This window comes from Meleagris gallopavo, chromosome 22 (genome assembly GCF_905368555.1).
Source record: "Meleagris gallopavo chromosome 22, MGAL_WU_HG_1.1, whole genome shotgun sequence".
Classification (NCBI taxonomy): Eukaryota; Metazoa; Chordata; class Aves; order Galliformes; family Phasianidae; genus Meleagris; species Meleagris gallopavo.
The window spans coordinates 1,076,832-1,099,333 of NC_139425.1; the positions used below are offsets into that span (position 1 = coordinate 1,076,832).

The 22,502-nt window shown below is 50.1% G+C and overlaps 1 protein-coding gene across 7 annotated transcripts in view; it reads left to right on the forward strand.

Annotated features, from left to right (window-relative positions):
- The window catches only part of LOC100540249 (fer-1-like protein 4), a 34,850-nt gene that overhangs the window by 4,716 nt on the left and 7,632 nt on the right, over positions 1-22,502 (forward strand). For 2 of the 7 annotated variants that reach the window (XM_085241607.1, XM_085241610.1), the window contains 33 exons: positions 469-510; positions 612-779; positions 1,049-1,109; positions 1,968-2,159; positions 2,249-2,311; positions 2,941-3,025; positions 3,294-3,453; positions 3,607-3,790; positions 4,364-4,550; positions 4,737-5,101; positions 5,704-5,812; positions 6,558-6,756; positions 7,450-7,570; positions 8,123-8,223; positions 8,777-8,864; positions 9,721-10,002; positions 11,127-11,279; positions 11,510-11,693; positions 12,252-12,376; positions 12,769-12,903; positions 14,010-14,183; positions 14,338-14,454; positions 14,777-14,938; positions 15,616-15,778; positions 16,778-16,881; positions 17,226-17,357; positions 18,017-18,065; positions 18,905-19,011; positions 19,336-19,467; positions 20,140-20,250; positions 20,712-20,839; positions 21,294-21,464; positions 22,182-22,336. In XM_085241607.1, the coding sequence (XP_085097733.1) occupies positions 469-510; positions 612-779; positions 1,049-1,109; positions 1,968-2,159; positions 2,249-2,311; positions 2,941-3,025; positions 3,294-3,453; positions 3,607-3,790; positions 4,364-4,550; positions 4,737-5,101; positions 5,704-5,812; positions 6,558-6,756; positions 7,450-7,570; positions 8,123-8,223; positions 8,777-8,864; positions 9,721-10,002; positions 11,127-11,279; positions 11,510-11,693; positions 12,252-12,376; positions 12,769-12,903; positions 14,010-14,183; positions 14,338-14,454; positions 14,777-14,938; positions 15,616-15,778; positions 16,778-16,881; positions 17,226-17,357; positions 18,017-18,065; positions 18,905-19,011; positions 19,336-19,467; positions 20,140-20,250; positions 20,712-20,839; positions 21,294-21,464; positions 22,182-22,336 (4,709 nt within the window). Of the gene's footprint in view, positions 1-468; positions 511-611; positions 780-1,048; positions 1,110-1,967; positions 2,160-2,242; positions 2,316-2,940; positions 3,026-3,293; positions 3,454-3,606; positions 3,791-4,363; positions 4,551-4,736; positions 5,102-5,703; positions 5,813-6,557; positions 6,757-7,449; positions 7,571-8,122; positions 8,224-8,776; positions 8,865-9,720; positions 10,003-11,126; positions 11,280-11,509; positions 11,694-12,251; positions 12,377-12,768; positions 12,904-14,009; positions 14,184-14,337; positions 14,455-14,776; positions 14,939-15,615; positions 15,779-16,777; positions 16,882-17,225; positions 17,358-18,016; positions 18,066-18,904; positions 19,012-19,335; positions 19,468-20,139; positions 20,251-20,711; positions 20,840-21,293; positions 21,465-22,181; positions 22,337-22,502 lie in introns of those variants that run through there. The other 5 variants (XM_085241608.1, XM_085241609.1, XM_010722246.4 and 2 more) reach the window with 5 other exon arrangements.

Here is a 22,502-nt window from a genome sequence, read left to right on the forward strand (position 1 = left end):
CTCTACAGCAGCAATAAGTGACCAGAGCTCTTGGAAAAAAAACATCCTGTCTTCACAAAGAAGACCAAATGTGATTGACTGGAACAACCATCGCACCCCAGGAGTCCTCTTGGACTCAGACACTTCTGTGGCATTCCTGGCTGATGCGAGCAAGGCTTTGTGGTTGTAAAGCTGCAGAGAGTGTGGCTTTGGACCACATTAGCTAAAGGCTCTCTGCACACAAGTTGTGCCCACGGCCATTGGGTGTCTGGGCAGGCAGGATGGTAGGCTCCAAAAGCATCTCTTCTGGAGGGCCCAGAGGTGAAGCATGTAGGCTGGAAAAAGGAAAAATACCATTTTGGAGAATGCTCATTTTATGGCCAAGAGACAAGCAGGATCATGACTGTGGCACTGTTATTTAAATGCATTGGGGAAGTGCTGTAACACTGTTGTTTTTTTTTTCAGTAAAGCATCTCTTTTTTCCTACAGTTCAGAGTTAATCATCTGCAATCCTGCATTTGAGGAGCTGGAGTAAGTAACTCCACTTGGGATTATCCATTCACCCTCCCAGGTAGAGGAAAGTGCACAACCCGCTCACCAGGGCGGGCAATGATGTGATGTGGGGATTGTAGGGCAGCCGAGGGGCCAAGAGCAAGTGAGCTGGACAGGAGGGCTGTGACACTGGGCAGGAAGCTGGCAAAGGGCCTGGAGACTGAGGAGGAGGAGGAAGAGATCGAAGAGGACTTCTATGATGTGTCTGATGTGGAGGTGTTGGGCATTGTCTTCAGCCCTGTGAAGAGGTATCAGTGGTGTGCTCTTCCCTATGCATGGGCCCTGGGGTGGGAGGTGCCACCTCCTGGGGTGGATTTCTGTGGGGATCCTGTATCTTTTGGTATTTGGTTTCCACAAAATGTCAGAAACCTTTAGAGATCCCAAATGGTACTGTTGGGTGTTGATTCTTTCCTGTGTCGAGGCTGTTATTTTCTGGGTTTTCAGTTCCTTTAGTGGAGTCTTACCCAGATCAATGTAGATGAAGGGATCAACTCATCCAGGTTGTGTTTCTGTGCAGCCGTTCCAGAATTTGCTCCACATGGGACCTGTTTGCCACTCCAACTCCACAGAGCTTCCAGGTACTTAATGCAGTGTTGGGTGTGTGTTCCTGCAGATGCCTCTGTAGCTGCTGCTCCAGCCATTCCTTCACTGCCTTCCTGTGGGCATGGGAGTTGCCATATACCCTGACAAGACCTCTAGCACGAAGACACCTTGCTTTGTGTAGCTTTCCCTGGGAAGTTGGACAACAGGCTTACCTGAAATCTCTGCAAAGTTTGGAAATGGAGTTAGGTCCCAACTTTGGCCCTGCAGATTTTGGGGCTGGGTCTCACAGCCTGGATGTGGCTTCAGATACTTCCTTGGTTCTTAGTGAACATGGACTATGGATTTGAGTCCCCCGCTTTTCAGGGTTAGAACTTTTCCACTCAACAGAAAGCTTTTGTGGGGATGGAATTTCCAACCTTCCTTTTCTTGACACAATTACTCTTCATCCTAGTGACAGTACTTTGAGAGCATTTTTCCCATGTCTTAAGACCTGTAAGCAGTCACAGAAAATGAGACAGCCATATTCCAGTCCCTTCAGAGTTGTCTGTCTAATTAATGAGGATTCAAAGCATTAACAGAAGATACAAACAGAATCTTCTTGGAAATGCTCTGTGCAGCCCACCCCATGGAGGCCATCGCTTCATGGCCTCTTGGCCTCCAAAGCCCTGAGGGAGCAGAGCTGCTGGGAAGGTGGCAGGTTCTTGTCAAATATTGCTTCAGTTTGGTGTTGGCTGAAGCAGATTTCAGCAGCTGTGCTCTTGCCTACCCTGACCATCCAGACCTGCATTGGGGTGCCCTGTGTGTTTGCATACTGATATTGCTGAAACAAGCTCAGGACAGAGCTGGGGACATGCAGAGTGCTGATCTGATGCTTTTCTCCCATGTATCCTCAGGTTGGGATTAATATCATTGAAGCACAGAAGCTGGTGGGGGTGAACATTAACCCCTTTGTGGTGATCAGAGTTGGAGAGGAGAAGAGGCACACGGCAACGCAGAAGTCAACAAATTGTCCTTTCTACAATGAGGTGCATGCTATGGACAGAGTCCATCACCACAGCGTTGGTGCCAGTGGCCGAGCGCTCGAGGTGCTCTTGGTGCAGCTCCTCTCAGGAGAAGGCATCTGTGGAGTCCTGTTGGGAGCCCAAGGCTCAGTTGTCTTTCTTTCCCCTTTCAGTACTTTTTGTTTGAATTCCACGAGCCAAGGGAAGTTTTATTTCACAGACTCATAGAGATTTCAGTAAGTAAGTTCCTCCTCTTGGTCCCTCGTCTGTAACGGGTGCAGCCTGCTGCTTGTGTGTGTGGATGGTGGGAGCTATTGGCAAAGCAAGGGCTGTGAGCAAAGGAAGGGCAATTTGTGCCTGTAGGAAAGTGTAAGCAGGCAGAGGGTGGGCTTCAGAAATCCCCTGATCCAAAGCAGTGTGGGGCTTTTCTGAAGACAGCTAAACCCAGCCAGTGTCTCTTTTGTGATGTGATTTCTGTGCAAGGCTATGAAAGGCTGCACATCCCTTCTGCCAGTGTGGGCTCAGCAAGCGCTCAGCGTGCCTCAGGTTTTGGAAGAGATGCTGGCCTGGCGTGGACAAAGGGAGACCCTATGGAAAGCAGGCCTGCCCCTGTTCCTCTGTAGCTGTTCTGCTTTTCTGAGGCTGCCTTGGTTACAAGTCATGAATTTGGCTGAGGGCTGTGGGTTGAAAGGCTGTGTAGGAATGGCTGGGCAGGGATGGGGCAGGCCCAGGGCTAACTCAGATGGGCTCTCAACCACTGCCTGAGCTGTATGTTGGAATAGGTCTCCTAGCAGCCCATGCTCCTTAGCGATGTCTGGGTGTGTTTCCCAGCTGCAGACATCTCTTGGATTTCTGCTGTCTGCAGGTTTTCCACTCAAAGAAGATACCGTTCCTGGGAACATGCATAGGAACGTTCAAGATGGACATTGCAACTGTGTACAACCAGCCAGGTATGCGTACCAGCTGTGTACCTGCTCCCTGCCCCACGCTTCATTTGGAGCTGAGCTTTCTTCTGGGCTCTGCTGGGTCTGCTGAGGGCCCTATCTTTAAATCATTTAGTTCACATAATGACAAACACTCGCTTCTCCTGGCTTTCTGAAGGCTGGTGAGACTTCCCACGTCTTCAGAGGCAGAGCTGGGCAGTGACTGCGCCGATGCTGTTGGGTGTGAAGTGGTAACCCAGGCTTTCCATAAAGAACCCCTTTTCTTCTCTCTCAGACCACAGGTTCTTCCAGAAGTGGGCTGTTATCAGTGACCCCACAGACACCCGGGCAGGTGTGAAAGGCTTCGTGAAATGCAACATCTCTGTCACCGCACGGGGAGACACTGTGGGCTCCCTTCCCACCTCCTCCAGCAGCCGAGTTGAGGACATTGAAAAGTGAGTGCAGCAGGGTTTGCGTGGCTGAGAACAGCCATGTGTCTCTTTGCACTGAGTATTTTTCCCCATTATTCCCCCTTCTGATGGGGACAGACTTGGCTTCTCATTTTCTTTCTTTTCAAGAAAAAGCTAGAATATTAATTTGTCTTTCAGGAACCTACTGCTGCCTAAAAGAGTTCCTGCAGAGAGACCCTGGGCCAGGGTCTGCATCAAGCTGTATCGTGCTGAGGGCCTGCCCAGCATGAGCGCGGGCATTATGGGTGGTTTCTCCAAGATCATAGGGGAGAAAAACGTGTTTATTGACCCCTATGTGCAGGTCTCATTCTGTGGGCAGCAGGTGAGTCTGCTGGGGCTGGGCTACTCCTCCTTTTCTGTCAGCACTTGCTGTGGGACATGGCAATCCCATGGAGACAGACTGGAAGAGCCCAGGTCTAAACACAGGGAGTGAGTCAAATAATCCCAGTGGAAGTCCTCCAGAAGTGAGCTGGACTCATCCTAGCACCTTTGGGAGAGTTTATTTAGCTAATAAATAGCTGAGGTTTGTAGTCTTATGATGCCCATTAAGATGAGAAGACACTGAGCCAGCCAGATGTTCCTGGGCAACAAGATGGGCAGATGGCTCTCCCAAGGGACTCTGTGACATCCCTGGGTCTGTTGGTGCTGCCAGCTTGTGGCCAGTGTTTCTCTTGGCTGTGCAGAGCACAGCCAGTGCCTTGGAACTGACCCTTTGATGAAGGGCGGAGAGCAATAGCTGAGACCTGGGGGAGGGGACAGGCACCTGGCCACCTGCCCAGCACCATCTGCAGGCGGAGCAGGGGTTGAGCCATCCCCAGGGAGGCCCAGAGGCAATCCTTACTCTGTCTATTGGTCTGGCTGGGGCTGTGTGAGTCTCACACCTCCTCCTTCCCAGGGGGAGACATCTGTGGAGAGCAACACCACCGAGCCTGAGTGGAATGAGCAGATCAGCTTCATTGAGATGTTCCCACCTCTTGCCAAGAAGATAAAAATCCAGGTGCTGGATGATGCCAACGTTGGTGATGTAGCCATCGCCACACACTACATCGACCTGCAGCAGATCTCAGACCCCAGCAGGAATGGTGAGGCCTGGCATGGCTGCTCCCCTGGGACCTCGTGCTGGGCACATCTGCCCAGACCTGGTGGTCTCCTGGGGTTGGAAAGCAGAAGTGCATGGGCAGTGCGTGCTCACACTGTGTGTCCTGGGCTGTCTTCTTGAGGGAAGGTCTCTGCAGCACCTTGTGTTTAATCAGACCCCGTCCCTGCAGGTTTTAACCCCACGTTTGGCCCAGCCTGGGTGAACCTGTATGGCTCCCCTCAGAATTCAGCTCTGCGGGACATCCACAAGGACCTGAATGAGGGCATGGGGGAGGGGATCTTCTATCGCGGGCGCATCCTCATGGCCATCACAGTGGAGATTTTCAGCAGCCCTGGTGTGACAGAAAGGAAGCTTGGGGACAAGACAAAAGGTGCCCTTAGCAAACTGAAGCTGAAGAAGAAAAGTAAAAAATCCAAGGCGAAAGCCAGAGAGCTGATCCAGCTGCAGGGAGAGGAGGAGGCTGGGGGCTCTCAGGAGGCTGAGCAGCCTGCAGAGGTCATTGTGGAGGTGGAGGAGCTTCATCCACTCCCTGAGGTGAGTCCTTTTGCACTGGTGTGATCTGACCTACACCGGCCTGATGCCTGCACAGGCTCATAGGGAAGAAGCAGTGGGGTCATTGGCTGGCATAACAATGGCAGAGCAAACCCAGCCTGCCCATTGCTGGGCCAGCCAGGGCTCTCTGAGCTTCTGTGAGGGCCAAGAATTCACGTGCAGCCTCCAAACTGCCTCCCTCAGTGAGGCAGGAGCACGCATCATCACTCTCACATGGGTGCTATGGGCATGGGCATCACTGAGCATCTATCCAGGAGCTTTGGAACTGTTAGCTGGCTCTAGGTCACCACTTGGTCCAGCAAAGATGGGTTAGTGGCAGCTGTGTGGATACAGTAGCCATCCTTTAGCCTATACCTGGATACAAGCTGATGGTGGAGTATCAGCCAGAGCCATGGTTTCATACCAGGCCCCTGAGATTTCCAGGAAAGCTCGGCAGCCCAGCAGTGTCCCTCTGAAGTCCCTAGGGCCCTGGTAAAGCCCTCAAGAGGCCTGACAGGCACCAGCCATGACCTGGTGTTTTCCAACTCTGCTAAGTCAGAATATTGGCATGCTAGGCTTGGGCTAAATTCTCTTTCTCTGCACAGAATGCTTTGGGGAGGAAAGAAGAATTCTTCCTTTTTGCTGCCTTCTTTGAAGCCACGATGATGGACTCTTCACTCAGCTCCAAACCTGTCAGCTTTGAGGTCTCTATAGGTGTGTATTCCCCAGGGTCCCAAATGAGGAAACCATGGGAATGGTGTGAACCTCCCTGAGCCAGCCCAGGACAGCACTGCGGTCCTACAGTGCCAAGCATCACACATCTTATGTCTCCAAATCAGGAGCTCAGGAAGGGTGGAGGATGAGGCCAAGCAGTGCTCACAGTACTTTAATTACTCTAAAAGTCTGTATGATCTCCAATGGTATTGGAGTTTTGCCATATTTGTGTGAAATTCCTGTCTGGGGAATATGCTTGAAGCTCTTCAGGGAGTGGAGGTGAGAAGTAGTAGAAAGGTTTGGGAGCAATCAAATGGGGTTAGGTATGTGGTGCTGAGGGGCTGTGACAATGGATGGATGGACAATGGGGAAACAGTGGCAGGGGAGGCAGGTCCAACCCTGGATCTGCGTTGCTGGAGGAGTGGAGAAGCTCAGTGCTGAGAAGTCCTCTTGACCTCCTGCTGCTGAGCCTAGTCCTAGATGGAAACTTCAAGGCATTTGGTAGAAGCAGTGGAACTTGCAGGCACATACATGGACTTCCTTGTGGATTCCCAGCTCCGTCTCAGATCTCCTCGTTGCCCAAGTGGTGCATTGATGGTTGGATGCTGCTGATGTGCTGGTTCTGAAAGCAGTGCAGACTCCTGTGCTTCTCTTGGCAGCATGATTGTGCTGATTTTGCAAACTAGCTAACTCATTGTAGCACTGATCCTGCTTTTCTGACTGCTGTTTAATGTTTATCTTCAAGGAAACTTTGGCAAAGCTGAAGAGGCTGTGACCAAAGTACGTAAAAAAGGAGAGAAAGGAGAAGGGAGAGAAGAAAACCATCCTTTGCTGGATGCTGGTTCAGATAGTGAGCTGGATATGGAGGTCCTGGCCCCAGATTCAGCCCCACGGAACAAGTCAATGACAAGGAGCCAGAGACCAGAGCCCACAGAGTATGACAGGTGAGTCGTACTTTCTTCACCCTTCTCTCCTTTTCACCCCAGTCCTGAACTTCCCAACTTAGTTGCTCAGGATGCTATTAGTAATCTGCTCAGAAATGTGAGTGCAAGTGTTTCCCTGCTTTGCAACCCTGCAGCTCGCCATGGCCCAGCTGGCTGCTGTTGCCAGGCCCTACAGTGCCTGTGTGATGTCTGCAGGTAGCCATGGACAGGGCTACAGGGAACTGGGCAGCAGTCCCTTATCTGATGGACAAGCAGCATCCCAAGGGCTTGATTCCAGTGCAGAGGAAGGAGAGGAGCACTCTGGCTCACAGTGTTCTATGCAGGGCAGGCAAGACAGACAGATGATGAGGTGCTCTGGGAATGCTACCTTCCTCACCCTACAGGCCTGGCAGTGCCGTGGTTGTGTTGAGCCCTGCGCTCACTCTCACTCCATCCTGTAGTAGCAAGGAATCTCAGCAGCATCCCACACTCTCATCAGCTTCACTCATCCGGGCACACTGCTGCTCTCTGCTAGAAACATCATACACTGCCTTGGGATGGCAAAGGGCCAGCTCTGCAGCTTGTATCCATGTCCATGATGCAAGGACCAAAGCAGCCGGTTCTTCGTGAGGAAAACAGTCCTTACAGCTCCCTGTGCAAGTGCTGCCTGTGACATCTGCACACAGCAGCCCTAATGTCCTGTGCTGCCCCTAGATCATACAGCTGCCTGCCCATGATGCATGAGAAACCCTGCGTGTATGTGTGGAGCTACTGGGAGGATCACACCTGGAGACTCTGCATTTCCAACTGGATTGTCAAGCTGGCAGAGCGCCTGGTAATGTGCACAGAGCAGCTCTTGGGGCATGGGGCTTCCTGCCATCGTGCTTTTTCTCATAGTGCACAGTTACTCTGCATAACACTTAGCTGAAACATCCTCACCCCTATGCATGTCTGCATCTGTCATTGCATGTCTGCATTTGCCTCTGGCAAAGTATCCTGCTATGGTCTATGACAAAAAGCTCCTCTGCTGTCAGTCCTGCTCTGGGCAGATGTTGCTGCAAAAGCACTTTCAGCTTCCAGTGGACACAATGGAGTGAAACCTCTTTCCAGGGTCTTGTCTTTCCTGCTTAGACTTAGAAAGCAGAGCTTGCACTGATGTGTTTTGGTGAGTGCTCGAGGACTGAGGCACAAGGTGTTGTTGCAGCCAGTGTTCAGTTATCAGGTTAGCCCCAAGGCCCAGAGCCCATGCGGTGCTGCACTGACCTGCTGTGCTCTGTCAGCCCCAGCTCTGCAGAAGGGCACACCTGGGGCAAACACATTCATGCTGTGCTTTGCCCTGAGCCCATGGCCAGCTGCAAGCTGCCTGAATGTGATGCATTCCTCACAGGAGCAGGGACTGGATGATGTGGAGAAGCTCATGAGAAGGCCTAAGGCTAAAGCTGAAGAGAGGCTCCGAGAGGTGCTGGAGGAATTTGTAGCTGGATGCAGGTTTGCATGCCCCTGGCTTCCTAAGGTTTCTTGGCTTTAGGTTAGGAGGTTATATCATGTTCTGCCTGGGCTGCATGCGGCCTCCTCTGGTGTCTTCTAGAGGAGAATAAGTGGAAGGAACCAGGACAACCTGGGGAAAGGGTTCTGTAGCTCTGTTAGCTCAGAGGGGTGACCACAGTCCTGGGAAGCATAGGGTTAGCAGGCAGCCTTGATGTTCTGGTCTCCTGGGAGTTTCTTGCTGTTAGGACATTTTCTTCCCTCTTTTCAATCACTCTTTCAAGATACTGGTGTTTTAATTACCATGACAGTCCGGTGGGGTCTGATACACACAGCAATCCCTAACCTTGTAATGGAGATGGTAAAGATGGGCCTGGAATGCTGAGCCACGTGTGCCTTCTGATCAAAATCCTTGCAGAACAAAGTCATTACAGAGATGGGGTTTCAGCTACATCCAGTTTAGTGGCAGGGAGGTGGAGCTTGTGGTTCTGCTGTGTGAGCAGTGCTGTCCTACAGCGTGCACATTTCAGAGGCTGTGATGCTTTTCTCATTTCAGGCAATACTCACTCAGTGCAGAGAGAAAAACAATGGCACATCCAAACAATCTTGACAGATGTCGGACAAAGTACATGATGCGCAACATCGTAAGCTGTGGGGCTTGGGATTATTGGGGAGAACAGTGTGACACCGGCTCTGGGGGATGCTTCTGGAGGACCAGCTGGAATTGATGCTGAGAGGGAAACTTGGAGCTAAGACCCGCAGTATAGTCATATAGTTATAGAATGACTTAGATTGGAAGGAATCTTGAAGATAGTCCTAGTTCCAACCACTGCATCTCCCAACACTGCTTAGAGTAATACATCTTCCAGCACAGGGAGCAGAGACAGGGACTGCCCATGGCTGCCTCCTGTTTTAAGCAGATGTTGTGCTTGGATGCCACCTTTCCTCTCCTGGCAGAGCACAGCTGCGGTCCTGGTCCCCACCAAACCACAAAGCTTTGAAAGACTGACCAAAATGCAATGACAACAGTAGGAACTAAAATTCAGGCATGTCTGGGTCCCTCTGCTTTCCTTCACACAGAAGGAAAGCTCATGGAGTGATAGCAAAAATCCTCTGGTAAGGATGGGGCTCTCTGGAGATAACCAGCTCAAGAGATGAGTTTTCTGGGTTTTCCTAGCCTGGTCAGTCAACACTATGTTTGAACCCTGAATTCCTTCTGGATTTCATGATTAGTTCAGGTTCATCACCAAGTTCATCTTCAGATCTGGACCCTATCAATTAACAGACATGACAGCTTAGTCCTATCTTCCAGTTTCCTTCGGCTTCCAATTCCCAGACTTCTGTGGTCACCAAAATGCTCTCAGAAACCATCTGGAGCCTTAGGCCATAATCTTATGAAATGTTTCTTTCTCATATGTCCTTCTGCCCCAAATGATGCAAAAGCTCACGGGTTTCTGCTATCGGCAGAGCTGATGGGGTCCTCCAATAACCTCAGCACAGGTTCACAGGATTTGCTCTCAGCAGCTGGCAAGCGAGCTGACGGAGGCCATGGCACGATGGGGCAGGATGGGCATGGCATCCACTTCCTGCAGAGCCCCCAGGAGTGCTGCCAGCGTGGCACGATGGCTCACAGCCGGGCACGTGACAGCTCTGCTCTCTGTGCAGATCCTATATGCGAAGCAGGGGCTCCGCGTGAGGAGGTGGCTGACTCGAGCCAATGTGAAGGAGAAGGTGAAGGAGACGAGGAGAATCCTGGCCAAACTCCGCTTCATGGCTCAAGAGGTACAGCTGCTCCGGGGCACCGCATTTCTGAGCACAGCAGGGCATGGGCAAGGAGGGGGAGCGGGGCTGCCTGCTGGGCCTTTCATCAGCCTGAAATGGGGATTTTTCTCAGATGTCTTTCCTTGCTATGTAAAATCCCAGTTTCCAACTGCTAGAAGTTACCATATTTTATGTAGTGGCTCTCATGAAGGATGAAGCTTCACAGTCCTGCAGGGTCAGCAGTGACAGAGCAGGGTTCAGGCACCCAGCAGTGGCTTGAAGGCAGGGCTGGGTCAGCCCCAGCCACCAGGATCTTCCTGCCCTCTCTGCCTGGTCCCAGGCTGTGCTGCAGTGTGGCTGTGGGAAGCGTGTCTGGAAATCAGCCTTGCCTGCCTGCCCACTGGGGCCTGACACCATCCCTCCTGCAAATTCAGACTTGCATTGCAGTGTGGGCTCCTGTCTATAACAGAGACTCTCTGCATTCATAGTCTCACTGGCTCTATTTAAAGAGCTCTGGGAAGTGAATTCTTGTAGTGTAAACCAGAGCACAATGTTTGCAGGAGCGAGGTGGCCAGAGGTTGATGCAGTTTGGAGAAGTCTTTCACCAGCTGAAGTTCAATCACTATCACATCCTTAGACATGTAGAGCAGATAGGCTTTAGAATGAATGAGACTTCACCTCTTGCAGTGCCAGTAGAAGCTGCACAAATACAAACACTCACACCAAGGAGGCTAAGAGGGGGAAGAGAGCAGAAGCTAAGATTCAAAATAATTATTTGCATCTGTGAATGTGCTCCTTTGCAAGCCTGCTCTGCATCTGCAGCTTTGTGCTGGCACTGGCACTGTTGTATTGTCTGCACATGGTTCTGTCCCATGGATTAGCTTTCAGGCTTCTGCAGGAGATGAAGGGGAAGTATCACTTCTCCAGCCCCTCTTTCTCCAGCATGGGATGGGTGAATGCATCCCGCTGATTTGTAGTGAAAACCAAATTCCTTGGGGAGACCCACAGAGCCATACTGCAGGGCTGAGTTTCAGAAGCATGTGCCCAACATTTGGCCCCATCACTTGCTTCTGGATCTCCAAAGAGCTGTGCAGCCACCAGCCCCTTGTGCGTCAAGAGATTGTCACTGCTCTTCCTCCCTCCAGCCCCAGTGCATACTCCCTGATGTCCTCATCTGGATGCTCAGCAACAACCGGCGCGTGGCATACGCAAGAGTCCCTGCACAAAACATCCTCTACTCAGTGGTGGAAGAGGAGAAAGGCAAGGACTGTGCGAAGATCCAGACTGTCTTTCTGAAGGTAGGGTTTATCCCAAAGCAGCATGTTTCTGTTTGCATCGTGCTGCTTCTCCCTCCTTTCTTCTAGCCCTCCTTCTTGACATCCCAGTGTCTGTAAGGAAGCACAGCTCTTGCTCCACTATGTGACACTTTGTCCTGTGCTCTGTGCTGGTCACTGGCCAGCAGCAGTGCTCCTGGTCTGAAGGTGGCACGGCTGGGATGGGAAACTTGCTAACCTTCCTGCACCCTCAGGTGCCCGGCTTGCACACTGGTGAGATCTTTGCCAAACTGGAAATCTACATGTGGCTCGGGGTTACCAAATATGCAAAGAACTGCACGGTGGAGTTGCCTGAGGAGTTCAAGTACCTCTCTGAGAGCAGGCAGGAGATCACCCAGTTCTCAGTGCACAGTCCTCCCAGCTGGCTCAGCAGGGATGGTGAGTTCCACAACTTAACCATGAGTGGGCAAATGGAGAGGTGAGAAGTCCTGCCCCTGGGTCAGTGTGTGAGGAGTAGGACCTGGCCTGCCAACTTCATGTCATCTCTGAGGCGTGACTGGGAAAGACAAGTCCACTTTGTTCTGATGAGGACACGTTTGCACTCTCGCAGGAGGAGCAGCTGGCAGGATGGGGGCTTCCTAGGTGCTGAGTGTGCTGCCAAACACACTATATGTATATGGCAATAACCACCAGCTCTGCCTCTTTGCTGAGTCCCATTGGCGCTCCCCAGAGGTGGATGCTCTCAGATTACTGCACATTTCACATCATGTTCTTCCCAGAGATGCCTGGGGAGCCTGCTGAGCTTCTCTTGCTTGGCCAAACCTTGAGAGACATGCTGGCCCTCTGAGAACTGCAGTGAGTGCCCCTAAAAGCACCTGCCCCTTGCAGGATGTACACAGCCTTACCTGATCTTACCTTACCATGTTCTTCCTGATACATCTTTTGGATTCAGGAAGGGCTGGATTGGGGAACTGAGAACTCTCTTTTTCTTACCAGATTTCAGCTATTTCCAGCTCCGAGCTCACCTGTATCAGGCTCGAGGGATCCTCCCTGCAGATGACAACGGCCTTTCGGATCCATTTGTGAGAGTGGTGTTTTCAACTCATTGCCAGACCACCAGGGTGAGATCCCTTAAACTCCTGCATCTGCCTTCTTGGATATTTGGAGACAGACAAAATTGACATGTTGAAGGACAGTGCTGTGGCAGTCCTCTGGGACATTTTGTAACTCCAGGCACAAGGTATTTCTGTGCTCTGGGTGGTGTGACTGCGTTCAAGGAACATTTGACATAACAGCCAAGCAGACCACGGTGTCAAGGATTGATTACCATTTACAGTTTGATCCCAAGTGCTTCTACTGTCTCATGCTTTTACCATCTCTTCTTCTGCCAGCTGCTGGCTCCTTGTGACTGTGGTGGAGAGATCAGCCCACACTTCCCCAGTCTCTTTACCAAGTGCATGTGGTTTGTTTCCATGGGCTGTGGTAAACTCAGACCTCTTGTCTCTGTCTGCAGACAGTGGAGGAGACATTGAGCCCAATGTGGAACGAGTTACTTCTGTTTGACCAGCTCATTATTGATGGAAAGAGAGAAGAGTTGAAAACAGAGACTCCCGTTGTTATAATCAGTCTCTTCAATCAGAGTACATTTGTAAGTACAGCCACACTGCCCTCATGCTGTCACTTCAAAGACAGGGAAGGCAGAACAGCAGTGTGTGAGTGCTGCAAACAGGCATTTAGGAGCCACATTTCTGTTTTCTGTCACCCTGCCTGATCCTGATCTGCCATTGGCAGCAGATCCTGAGGGCTATGGCTGAGGCTGAGACTTTCTGCAGCCTTTTGAAACAAGCTGGGATAAAGCTGCTGGCTGCAGGATGCAGACAGCTCGAAGATGCTGCAAGTGAGGAAACACATGCTGCATCCTGGATTTCCTCTCTTTGGAGATGAACTGTGCCTCTCCCAGCTGCCTCCGCCACTTTCTCAGCAGGCTCACATTGTAGTCATGGGGAGATGATGTGACTTTGAGATCTGTTCCTTTCCCTCTATCCATCTCCTGACCATCCTCAGTCCTTCCCTTTTCCTCTTCTCTAGTTCTTTGTAGGCATGCTCCTTTCCTAGGGCCTCTTTATTATCATATTGAGTGGGAATGGCATTGCTTGCACTGGACTCTCCCATGTAGCTCAGCAGCTTTTCTGTGCCCAGTCTGGGGCTCCCCAGTACACAGAAAGACACTGACATACTGGAGTCAGTCCAGAGGAGTGACTCCAAGCAGGTTGGAGGTGGAGCATAGGATAGAGCAAAAAGAGGCTGAAAGTCTGGAATAAAGGATGCAAAGAGGCATCTTACTGCTGTCCGCAGCTGGATAATGGGAGTGGATAGAAAGGATGGAGCCAGACTTCTTTCACAGGCGCACAGGGACAGGATGACAGAAAATGGACACAGGTTGGAACATGAAAGAACACCAACTTTTATGTAATTTCACCTTGAAGGTGTTAAAATGTTGGGCCCTGGGTTCAGACAACTTGTGGGATATTCATCATTGGAGAAATTCCAACCCTGATGGTTGGTCCCAGGCCGTTTGTCCAGTCCTAAGTGGAAATAGACCCTAAGTTAAGAGGAGCTGCTTCAGGTGCCTCTCATCTGCTCCTGCCTCTGGATGGAACAGAGGATGGAGAAATGGTCTTATGCATGCCTGTATGGCTGGATGGTAGTGAGATAACGTAGGGATACTTCAACCCTCTCCCTTCTTTCCTACAGGGCTCTCCTGAGTTCCTTGGCCAGGCCTTTGCTGTCCCGCAGGTGAAGCTGGTTGATGAGCCATACTGCAAACCTGCCCTGCAGTTCTTTGATTTTTACAAAGGCTCCAAACCAGCTGGGGAGCTCATTGCCACTTTTGAGCTGATCGAGTTGGATTACAGCGGCTATTTGGAGGTAATGGGCTTGGGAGAAACCATGTCTGCCTTTCAACTGAAGAGAGGCTGCAGGGACAGACCGTAGGCACAGACCAAGAGGAGAGGGAGAGAGGATACGCTCTGGGGGAGAAATGGTTTCCAATGCTCAGTGTGACCTGGCTCTGTGTTCTCAGCCATCAGTGCCTGAGGATGTGGAGCCCAAGGAGCCCAGCTACCTGGGGGATCCCCGAGCCGGACGGTTCATCATCCCGGAGGGCATCCGCCCCGTGCTGAAGGAATTTCGCATAGAGGTGTGCTGCCTTCTGCTGGGCTGGCTCCCATAGCGGGAGGCACAGCCTGCCCATGGACAGGGCAGGAGCTGGGTTTGATACCCAGCAGGTGCCAGAAATGGACGTGCCTGACATTCAGGAGAAACTGTCTCAGTGGTTTAACAATCAAAACCATTATGTTTGTGCCCACAGCATGGGACTGGATCCTGGTGGCTGGGTGGGAAGAGTGGTCTCGTACCTCTCTTGGGGTCTATGATGAGTGGGGTGGCACTTCTGGGCAGGGCTGTATGGCCGTATCACACCTAGCACATCTAGAACAGCCCAGCAGCTTCATGTGCTTTAGATCCTGTTCTGGGGCCTGCGGGACCTGAAGCGAGTCAACTTGTTCGAGGTGGATCAGCCACAGGTGATCATTGAATGTGCGGGCAAGAAGGTGGAGTCGGAGGTGATTGTGGCCTACAGTGAGAACCCCAACTTCACCGAGCTGGTCAAATACATGGATGTGGTGAGTGGCTGCCATGGTGAAGCACACCACGGCTGTCTACAGTCACATACAGTCTGCTTGCTGAGGTTGAGTGAATGGGAAGGGAGCTGTCCCCAGGGTTTTGCTCTCCCAGGAACACAGAGTTTGGCTGCATATCAAAACCTTTGCATATATATCCACTGAGATCAGTCTCAGGCATCATCTCTCATAGTGAGGCTCTGGTTTTTGGGCAGAGTTGTAAGGTCTCATCAGGTCTCACGTGCAGCAGGGCTGCATAGCAGTCTCAGAGAGCTGGGATTTTGTTCAGCTTGGAGGATGGGATCTTACTAACACTTATAAATATCAGAAGGGTGGGTGTCAAGAGACTGTGACCAGAGTCTTCTCAGTGGTGTCCAGCAACAGGACAAAGGGGCACAAAGTGGAATACAAGAAGTTCCGTACAAACATGCAAAAGAACTTTCTTACTGTGAGGGTGCCCAAGCCCCAGCACAGGCCGCACAGAGAGGTGATGGAATCTCCCTCACTGGAGACATCCAAAGCCACTTGTCTGCTTTCCTGTGTGACCTGCTGTAGGGAACCTGCTTTAGCAGGGGGTTGTACTACACGACCTCCAGAGGTTCCTTCCAATGCCTTCAGTTCTGTGATTCTGTGTATTTCCCACACCTCCACAACCCCTCCTCTGTGTGGTTCTTTTGCAGGAGCTCCCAGAGCAGGTCTACCTGCACCCTCCCCTCAGCATCTTTGTGGTGGAAAAGCGGGCGTTTGGGCGCACTGTGCTGGTGGGGACCCACGTTGTGTCTGATGTGATGAAATTCTCTCCCAGAGAGCTGGAAGAAGAGGAAACAGAAGATGTGCCCAAAGGTGAGCTGCTTGATGAGGTTCCTGTGGAGATAACAAGCAGTTGTGCCTGTGGCAAACATCCCCATCACTTCTGCCCTGTAGCCAGGCAGCAAAGTCCTCATCCAAGAGCTGTAAGCATTGCACAGGGCAGGTAGGGGTTGGAGACAGTTTGTGATTCCCCTGAGGCTGTGTTTGGGAAGTGGCTGCTGCCAAGCAATGGTGTAGGGTCTGACCTTCTTGGGATGGTAGTTTGCAGACTGTTCTCTCTGAAGGTAGCTTGTCATTTGCCTCCCCACCACGTCAACAGGACTCTTCACCTATGGATGTAGAACCTCCTTAGGGTCTCTTTCCCAGGCACTCTTTGTTTTACAGTTGTGAAAACCAGAAGAGGCAGAATGGCTCATGAAGATATCTTAGTCCAGCAGGCCATTTATCTGGGGCTAAATAGGCAGTAACTTTACATCTGTAGGAATTTTGTGTCTGGAGTCAGAGATATTTAATTTGTGGAGGACCATTGTTTTCATTTATTGCAATCGTCTGCATAGCTGAGCTGGAGAGCTCTCCCCAGGGAGACCTCCATCAAGTTTTAAGGACTGTGAACTGGTCAACTGGGACCACATATTAACAGGTTTCCACTTTTCTTGCATTGCTGGGTCAAGAACTACTCATCGGGTAATGGATTCACCAAATAGCTCTCTGACAGCAGCACCCAAAGCTCCTGATCTGGGAGTGTGTAAATAAAGGGGATATGACGACGAAGAAGCAAAAATTGATGAGTGGAGAATCAAAATAGCAAAGGTTCTTGCTAGTCAGTAACAAGCATGTAGATGACGGTGGCTGGTCTCAGTACTTGGATTTCCAGTACAGTTTTGTAAGGATCTGCTATCAAAAGCTTTAAAAGAAATCACTCTGCAATGGGGTAAGAGATGGTTTTCTTGTGGAATGACAACCGGCCAAGACTAGGAGGCAGTGGGCAGAAAGGAGCACATGAGAACATGATGCTTTTTCTCTTCATCTCAGCCCAGAAATTCTCAACCCGGCGTCTTCCACCTCAGACTGCAGTAACCACTGGCCCAGCCTCAGGTCAGCCAGGTCCCAGTGCTCACCCCCTGAGTCTGGTGAAGGTGAGTGATGTGTAGGGCCCAGTGTGTTTTGATGTTTGGGAATCCAGCTTTCTCTCTGGACTCAAACGCTCCTCTTCCCCTATCCATCTCCTCATTTCAAGCTGCTTCTGCTGTTCCTTGGCACTGCTGTGTGTCTGGGCTCTGGCACGGAGAGGAGAGTTCTGCTGCCTTATGCAGTGAATACTGCTGCCTTTGTAGCGAAGCATGAACACAGAGCCTTGTAGCTCCTGTGCTCTGCCTGGAAGCTGAGCCTTTGCTGGGGCTATCAGGGCTCTAGCGCAGGGTGTGCAGGTATCCTGGATGTTTTTTCCCTCCATCTGAGTCCTTGTCTCTGTGATCTTAAGGCTCCTTTGAAAAAGATTCCTATCAATAAGTTTGCAAAGAAGGAGGATGAATATGAAGAGGAAAAACCAGATCCAGAAGAACTAGACTGGTGGTCCAAGTACTATGAGTCTCTGAAGGAGCTGTATAACCAGGTAATCTCTTGTGATAGCTTCTAGCTGAGGGGAGAATGGCCATAGTGGCTTGAGGAAGAGGTTTTCAGCAACAGAGTGCCATAGGAGATATTGCAGCATATATATCTGCAGGAAGATGTAAGCTTTTGTGTGCCAAGAACACTTACAGTAGTCAGGTACCAGGCATCCTTCAGGTGGGCTGAGGTCAGCAGGTAATGGATGTTGAAGCATCCCTGAGGCTAGGTATCAAAGTGGTCTTGACAGCATGACTGGGCTCTTGTTAAGACAGTCCTGAAAATAGGACTTTGCTGATTTGAGATGCAGTGTGGAGACTTTCATGCTTTATGCTTTCTGTCCTGACCATCTTCCTTATGTGGGCTATGGATGGCAAGTCTGCTTCAGATTTCCTTGCTTGCCTCCCCAAGATCCCAATCAAAAACAGCAACAACAACAACAATAACAAAACAGCAGGAAGACCTGAAGAGAGGAAAATCTGTTTCTTCCAGATATACCACTAAGGCACTCATTGGGTACCCTGCTGCAATGATGTTAATATTTGCTAAAATATCTCAGGCTTCATATTGTCGACTGTGCTGGCAGAAAAGTTTTGGAAGTGTTCTGTGCTCAGATGGAGTAACTTTTGCTCTCAGGGATTTGGGGTGACTCTCTGTGTATTTCAGACACGCAGTGATGAGGAAGATGCTGAGAACGATGACCTGAATGATGCAGGTGAGTTTTCTGGGCAGTGTAGGGCCTGGCTCTTCCCACAGTGGTCAGTGGGATTGTGGAAATGGAGTCTGAATATTCAACAGCTGAGCATCACTTTGTGCACATGGATATTCACCATACAAGAGTCATACAAGAAAGACTCAGAAGGACCCAAAAAGCAGAGGATCTGAGAATAGTGTTACAGTTGTAAGCTTAGCTTTGCTGAGGTGTAAGCAGTGAGTGGCCCAGCAATGACCTGAGTCGATGGGACAGTAAATACAGAAATTATAGAAATCCTATTTAAGAAGAGGAATAGAGGGTAGGCGTATGCCATTTGTTCTCAGGGGATTTGAGATCTTTAGGAGATGAGGCAGAGAAGCACACTCTCTTGTTGGGTTTCTGTCCCGCTAGCCTGATGTCCCAGGGATGGGACCAGCTGTGCTCATCCTCCAGGCATTACTGCCTGTGCACAAAGTAGTGGTGATGGATATCCACCCAAAAGTAGTCCATCCAAACAAGCACCTGTCAAAAGAAGATTCGCTCCCATTCTTGTCTGCCATGGCAGCACCTTTGGAAGATTCCAGTCACCTTCCTCTGCTTAATCCTTCCTTTCTAAAGAGCATCCATTGTGGCAGGCAGGCCTGTGCTGAATTTTGTTCCCCCACTCACACCGACTTGTCTTGCTGGGAGAGCTGAGGTGCTGTGGGACACCTGTTGCAGACAGCAATAGCTCCAGTAACCATGACACAGGTCAAAAGGCCTGGATTAAAGCAAAGCAAAGCTGGGAGGCATTTCATGGATGGACATTTGCAATGATAGGAGAGATCAGAGCATTTCTTAATCTTCTACTGCCGTTTCAGATGGAGGGAATTTAAATGCAGCTTACATTGATATGGAAGCAGAAGATGAAACAGTAATTGAAGCTGAACCTGCTCAGCCCAGGAGGAAGCTCATTGCCACCCTTCAGGTGAGTGCTGGGGTTATGGATATGGCCTTTTTCAACTCTGTCTCTTTGGGTACATCCTCTTCACTTCCACTACAGTGGAAGCTTAGAATGGGCTGGAGAACCTGACTCAACAGTGTTTGCTGAGTCCTGTCCTTGCTGAGATGCATGTGCTCATCTGATGAGCTTGGAAGGACAAAGGAAACTCATGAAGTCTGGCACTGGGTAAGGGAGGATATGATAAAATGGTTAAGGCAGGAGGAGGATGAACTTCCCTTTCCTAAAAGGGACTCTCCTCTCCTTTAAAATGTCAGAAAAAGAGCTAGCATGAGTTTCTACCTCTTTCAGATCTACAACTCTGAGCTGGAAAATGAGTTTGATAATTTTGAAGACTGGCTATGTATTTTCCCCCTTCATCGTGGCAAAGCAAATGATGATGAAGATGGACACGAGGATGAGAATTCTGTGGGGAAGTACAAGGTGCTGTATCATTTGAATAAAGCTTGTGAAAGACTACTCTTAAAGTGATCTGTACCTCAGAGCACGCAGACACCAGCAAAGCCTTGGAGAGGATATGTATGTGCAAAGCTGTGTGAGGTCATGGTGAGGCATTGCCAGGTGTACTGTGGTTCTTTATTAGTTGATAAATGAACTTATTTTAGAACTTCTTAGCTCTTGCAAGGAGAGAACATGAAGGATAAAGGGACTCTTATTCTCGTTGAGGTCTCCGGTTATGTTCAGTATTGTAAGTATTAATGAGTGTCTCTGGTTCTCAAATTTGTAATCTTGTCTAAAAGATGCATCAGCATCCCATTCAGGAATCCTAGAAGACTCTGAAGTATCAACTACAAAGGCTGGTTTAAGAAGGTCCCTAGAAAATCTTTGCTGCCTTCCTGCCTTTGGCAGTCGAATTATGTGTATGGAGATGTTAAAGTCTTCTGGCGTTGGCAGTGGTTTGGCAGCCTGACCTGCAGAGTGACTGCCTGCACTGTGTAGGCATGGCAGTGCTTGTGGAAAGGGCCGTCTCCATGAGCAGGGGCATCTGTGCCTCTGATATCCCAGCTGGCAAGGGGGAATGGTCTTGGTGGCTCCAACCCCACCTGAGATCTTTTCTTTCATATCTAGTCATTACCTGCGGTGTCTTTTCTGTAGGGTTCCTTCTATGTCTACCCCAGTGTGGAAGCTGGCATGGAACCCAAGGTTTCCCAGGGTGTTCCAAGGAACAGACCCATCAAGGTTCTTGTGAGAGTTTATATTGTGAAGGTAGGTCTCTGGTGGCAGTGACAGTAATGCCTGGGGGTCTGTCCCACCCTAAGGACTTCCTGCCATTTCCCACTCAGTGAATGTGAACAATGATACTTGGGAAAAGCTTGACACTGGCTTGCCAGCCTAGTGGGAATCAGCTACAGCGAGGGCTGTCATTTACATCTTCTCCATGAAGAGCCTTCCAGGCTTTCTTGCTTCAGAAGGTCCTAAAAATTCAGTTGGGCATTTCTCAGCTCCTCTTATTTGCCCTAACACAGTGAAGCAAGCAGGTGGGCTGGCAGATGGAGTCATCTCTGGCTTGTTGAGTAGGGATGCATGGGAAGAAAAACATTTCACTGCTGGGGCAGTTGCTGAAAGCACCTGAGCAGTGACCTTGGGATGTTACAGGTCCATGCAGTGTCCTCTCTTTACGTTGCTCTCTGCAGCTGATGTGTGGCTGTAACTCCTGTGTATTCCAGGCTACAAACCTGTCTCCAGCAGACCCCAACGGCAAGGCAGACCCCTACGTGGTGGTGACAGTGGGACAGGAGCAGAAGGACACAAAGGAGCGATACATCCCAAAGCAGCTCAATCCTGTATTTGGAGAGTATGCAGGAAGTTTTCCTCTACAAGGTTTAATAATAGTGCAGACATGGGGCTCGGCCATGGCCCAGCGTGTGCAGTCTTCTGTTCCTCTCTTCTGGAGAATTTTGTGCTATAAGACAAAGATCTCAGACTTGTCTCCTCCCTCCATCTGTCACAGGGGTGTTTGGCTTCAGGAAAGAAGCATTCAAAGGGCTTGATTTATCAGACAAGTAGCATAACAACAGAGCTTTGGAGACATTTCTTCTTACCTCCAGGAGCTCTATCCACACTCATGGATAAATAACTTTTTTTGTTTGAGCAAGGACACTGAAAACTGCACACAGTGAAATTACGGAGAGCCAAATTCTATCAGAGGACTTTGGGCTGGCAAACACAATTCTTAAGAATGGAATGATTGAAGCAGAGCATGTGTTTCACTTCTTGCTAATTACTCTTCCCCATCTGCTTCCATCCAGAGTTGTGGAGCTGACAGTCTCCTTTCCCATGGAATCAGAGCTCACTGTGGCAGTGTTTGATCATGATTTGGTTGGATCTGATGATCTGATTGGAGAGACTAAGATTGATTTGGAGAACCGATTCTACAGCAAGCACAGGGCCAACTGTGGAGTGGCTTCACAGTATGACACGTAGGTATTAACTGACACATTACAGCCGTGAGACTTTTCTCCTCTCCTGCCACTCACAGCACCTCCAGTTTTGCAGGTATCTGCTGGCATCTGCAGTATCCTCTGGGCAGGTATCGTGCAGTTGCATTACGAGTTACATAAGTCCATTTCCTTCATTTTTTTGCTTCCTCCCAACTTCCAGTGATAGCTCAAACTCCTAATGCAGGATACATTTTGCATGTAGTAGCAAAACATTAGTCACACTGGGGTTGTGTGAAAAAATTGCTCACTTAATACTGTAATTTTGACCCCTTTCAGAAGGTAGGGCAGTTTCTCTAGCACTAGCTAATTCCGGGGCAGCTAGATTCTTGGTGCTTGTTTTCCTTTGCCTCCTCCACAATGGATTCTCTGGTCCCTGGTGACATTTTCTATAAGCGTATTTTCTCCCCTACTATTTGATAATTAGCTGAGGAGTTGTGTCCCCAGAATTGCTAACTGCCATTTCACAGTTCAGAGCTGCCCTGAAGCCACTAGCTTTGTGAGGGGCAACCTTGGCTTGTTCCAGGGGAGAGGAGCTCATTAAGCTTTCCTTTCATTAGGTTTTTATGTCTGTGGTTTTCCCAGTGAAATCTGAGCAGGGACATTTTGGCACAGCCTGTGCTGGAGGGAAATATGGGGTCTGTGGAAAAAAAAAAAACCTGCAATGTCTAAACTGAGCATGTTCTTCTTTCCATGCAGAAATGGCTACAACACGTGGCGAGATGCCTTCAAGCCCACACAGATCTTGGATAGCTTATGCAAGAAAATGTCACTCCCTGCAGCAGAGTACAGACGGGAGGAAGTCAAAGTGGGCAACAAAATCTTCAAGGTCCCTCCAGAGGCTTTTCCTGAAGGTACAGAGAGCTTGGAGTGCCACGACTGCTCCTGTGCTCAGCAGTGAGCGTGGTGATGGTGCGGGCTGGGAACCCAGCAGCCTCTCTTCCCTGAAGTGCTGCTGGGGCTGTGCCTACACCCTGCCTGCATTTGTGGGTCACTGTGGGGAGCATCCTCAGCACCCAG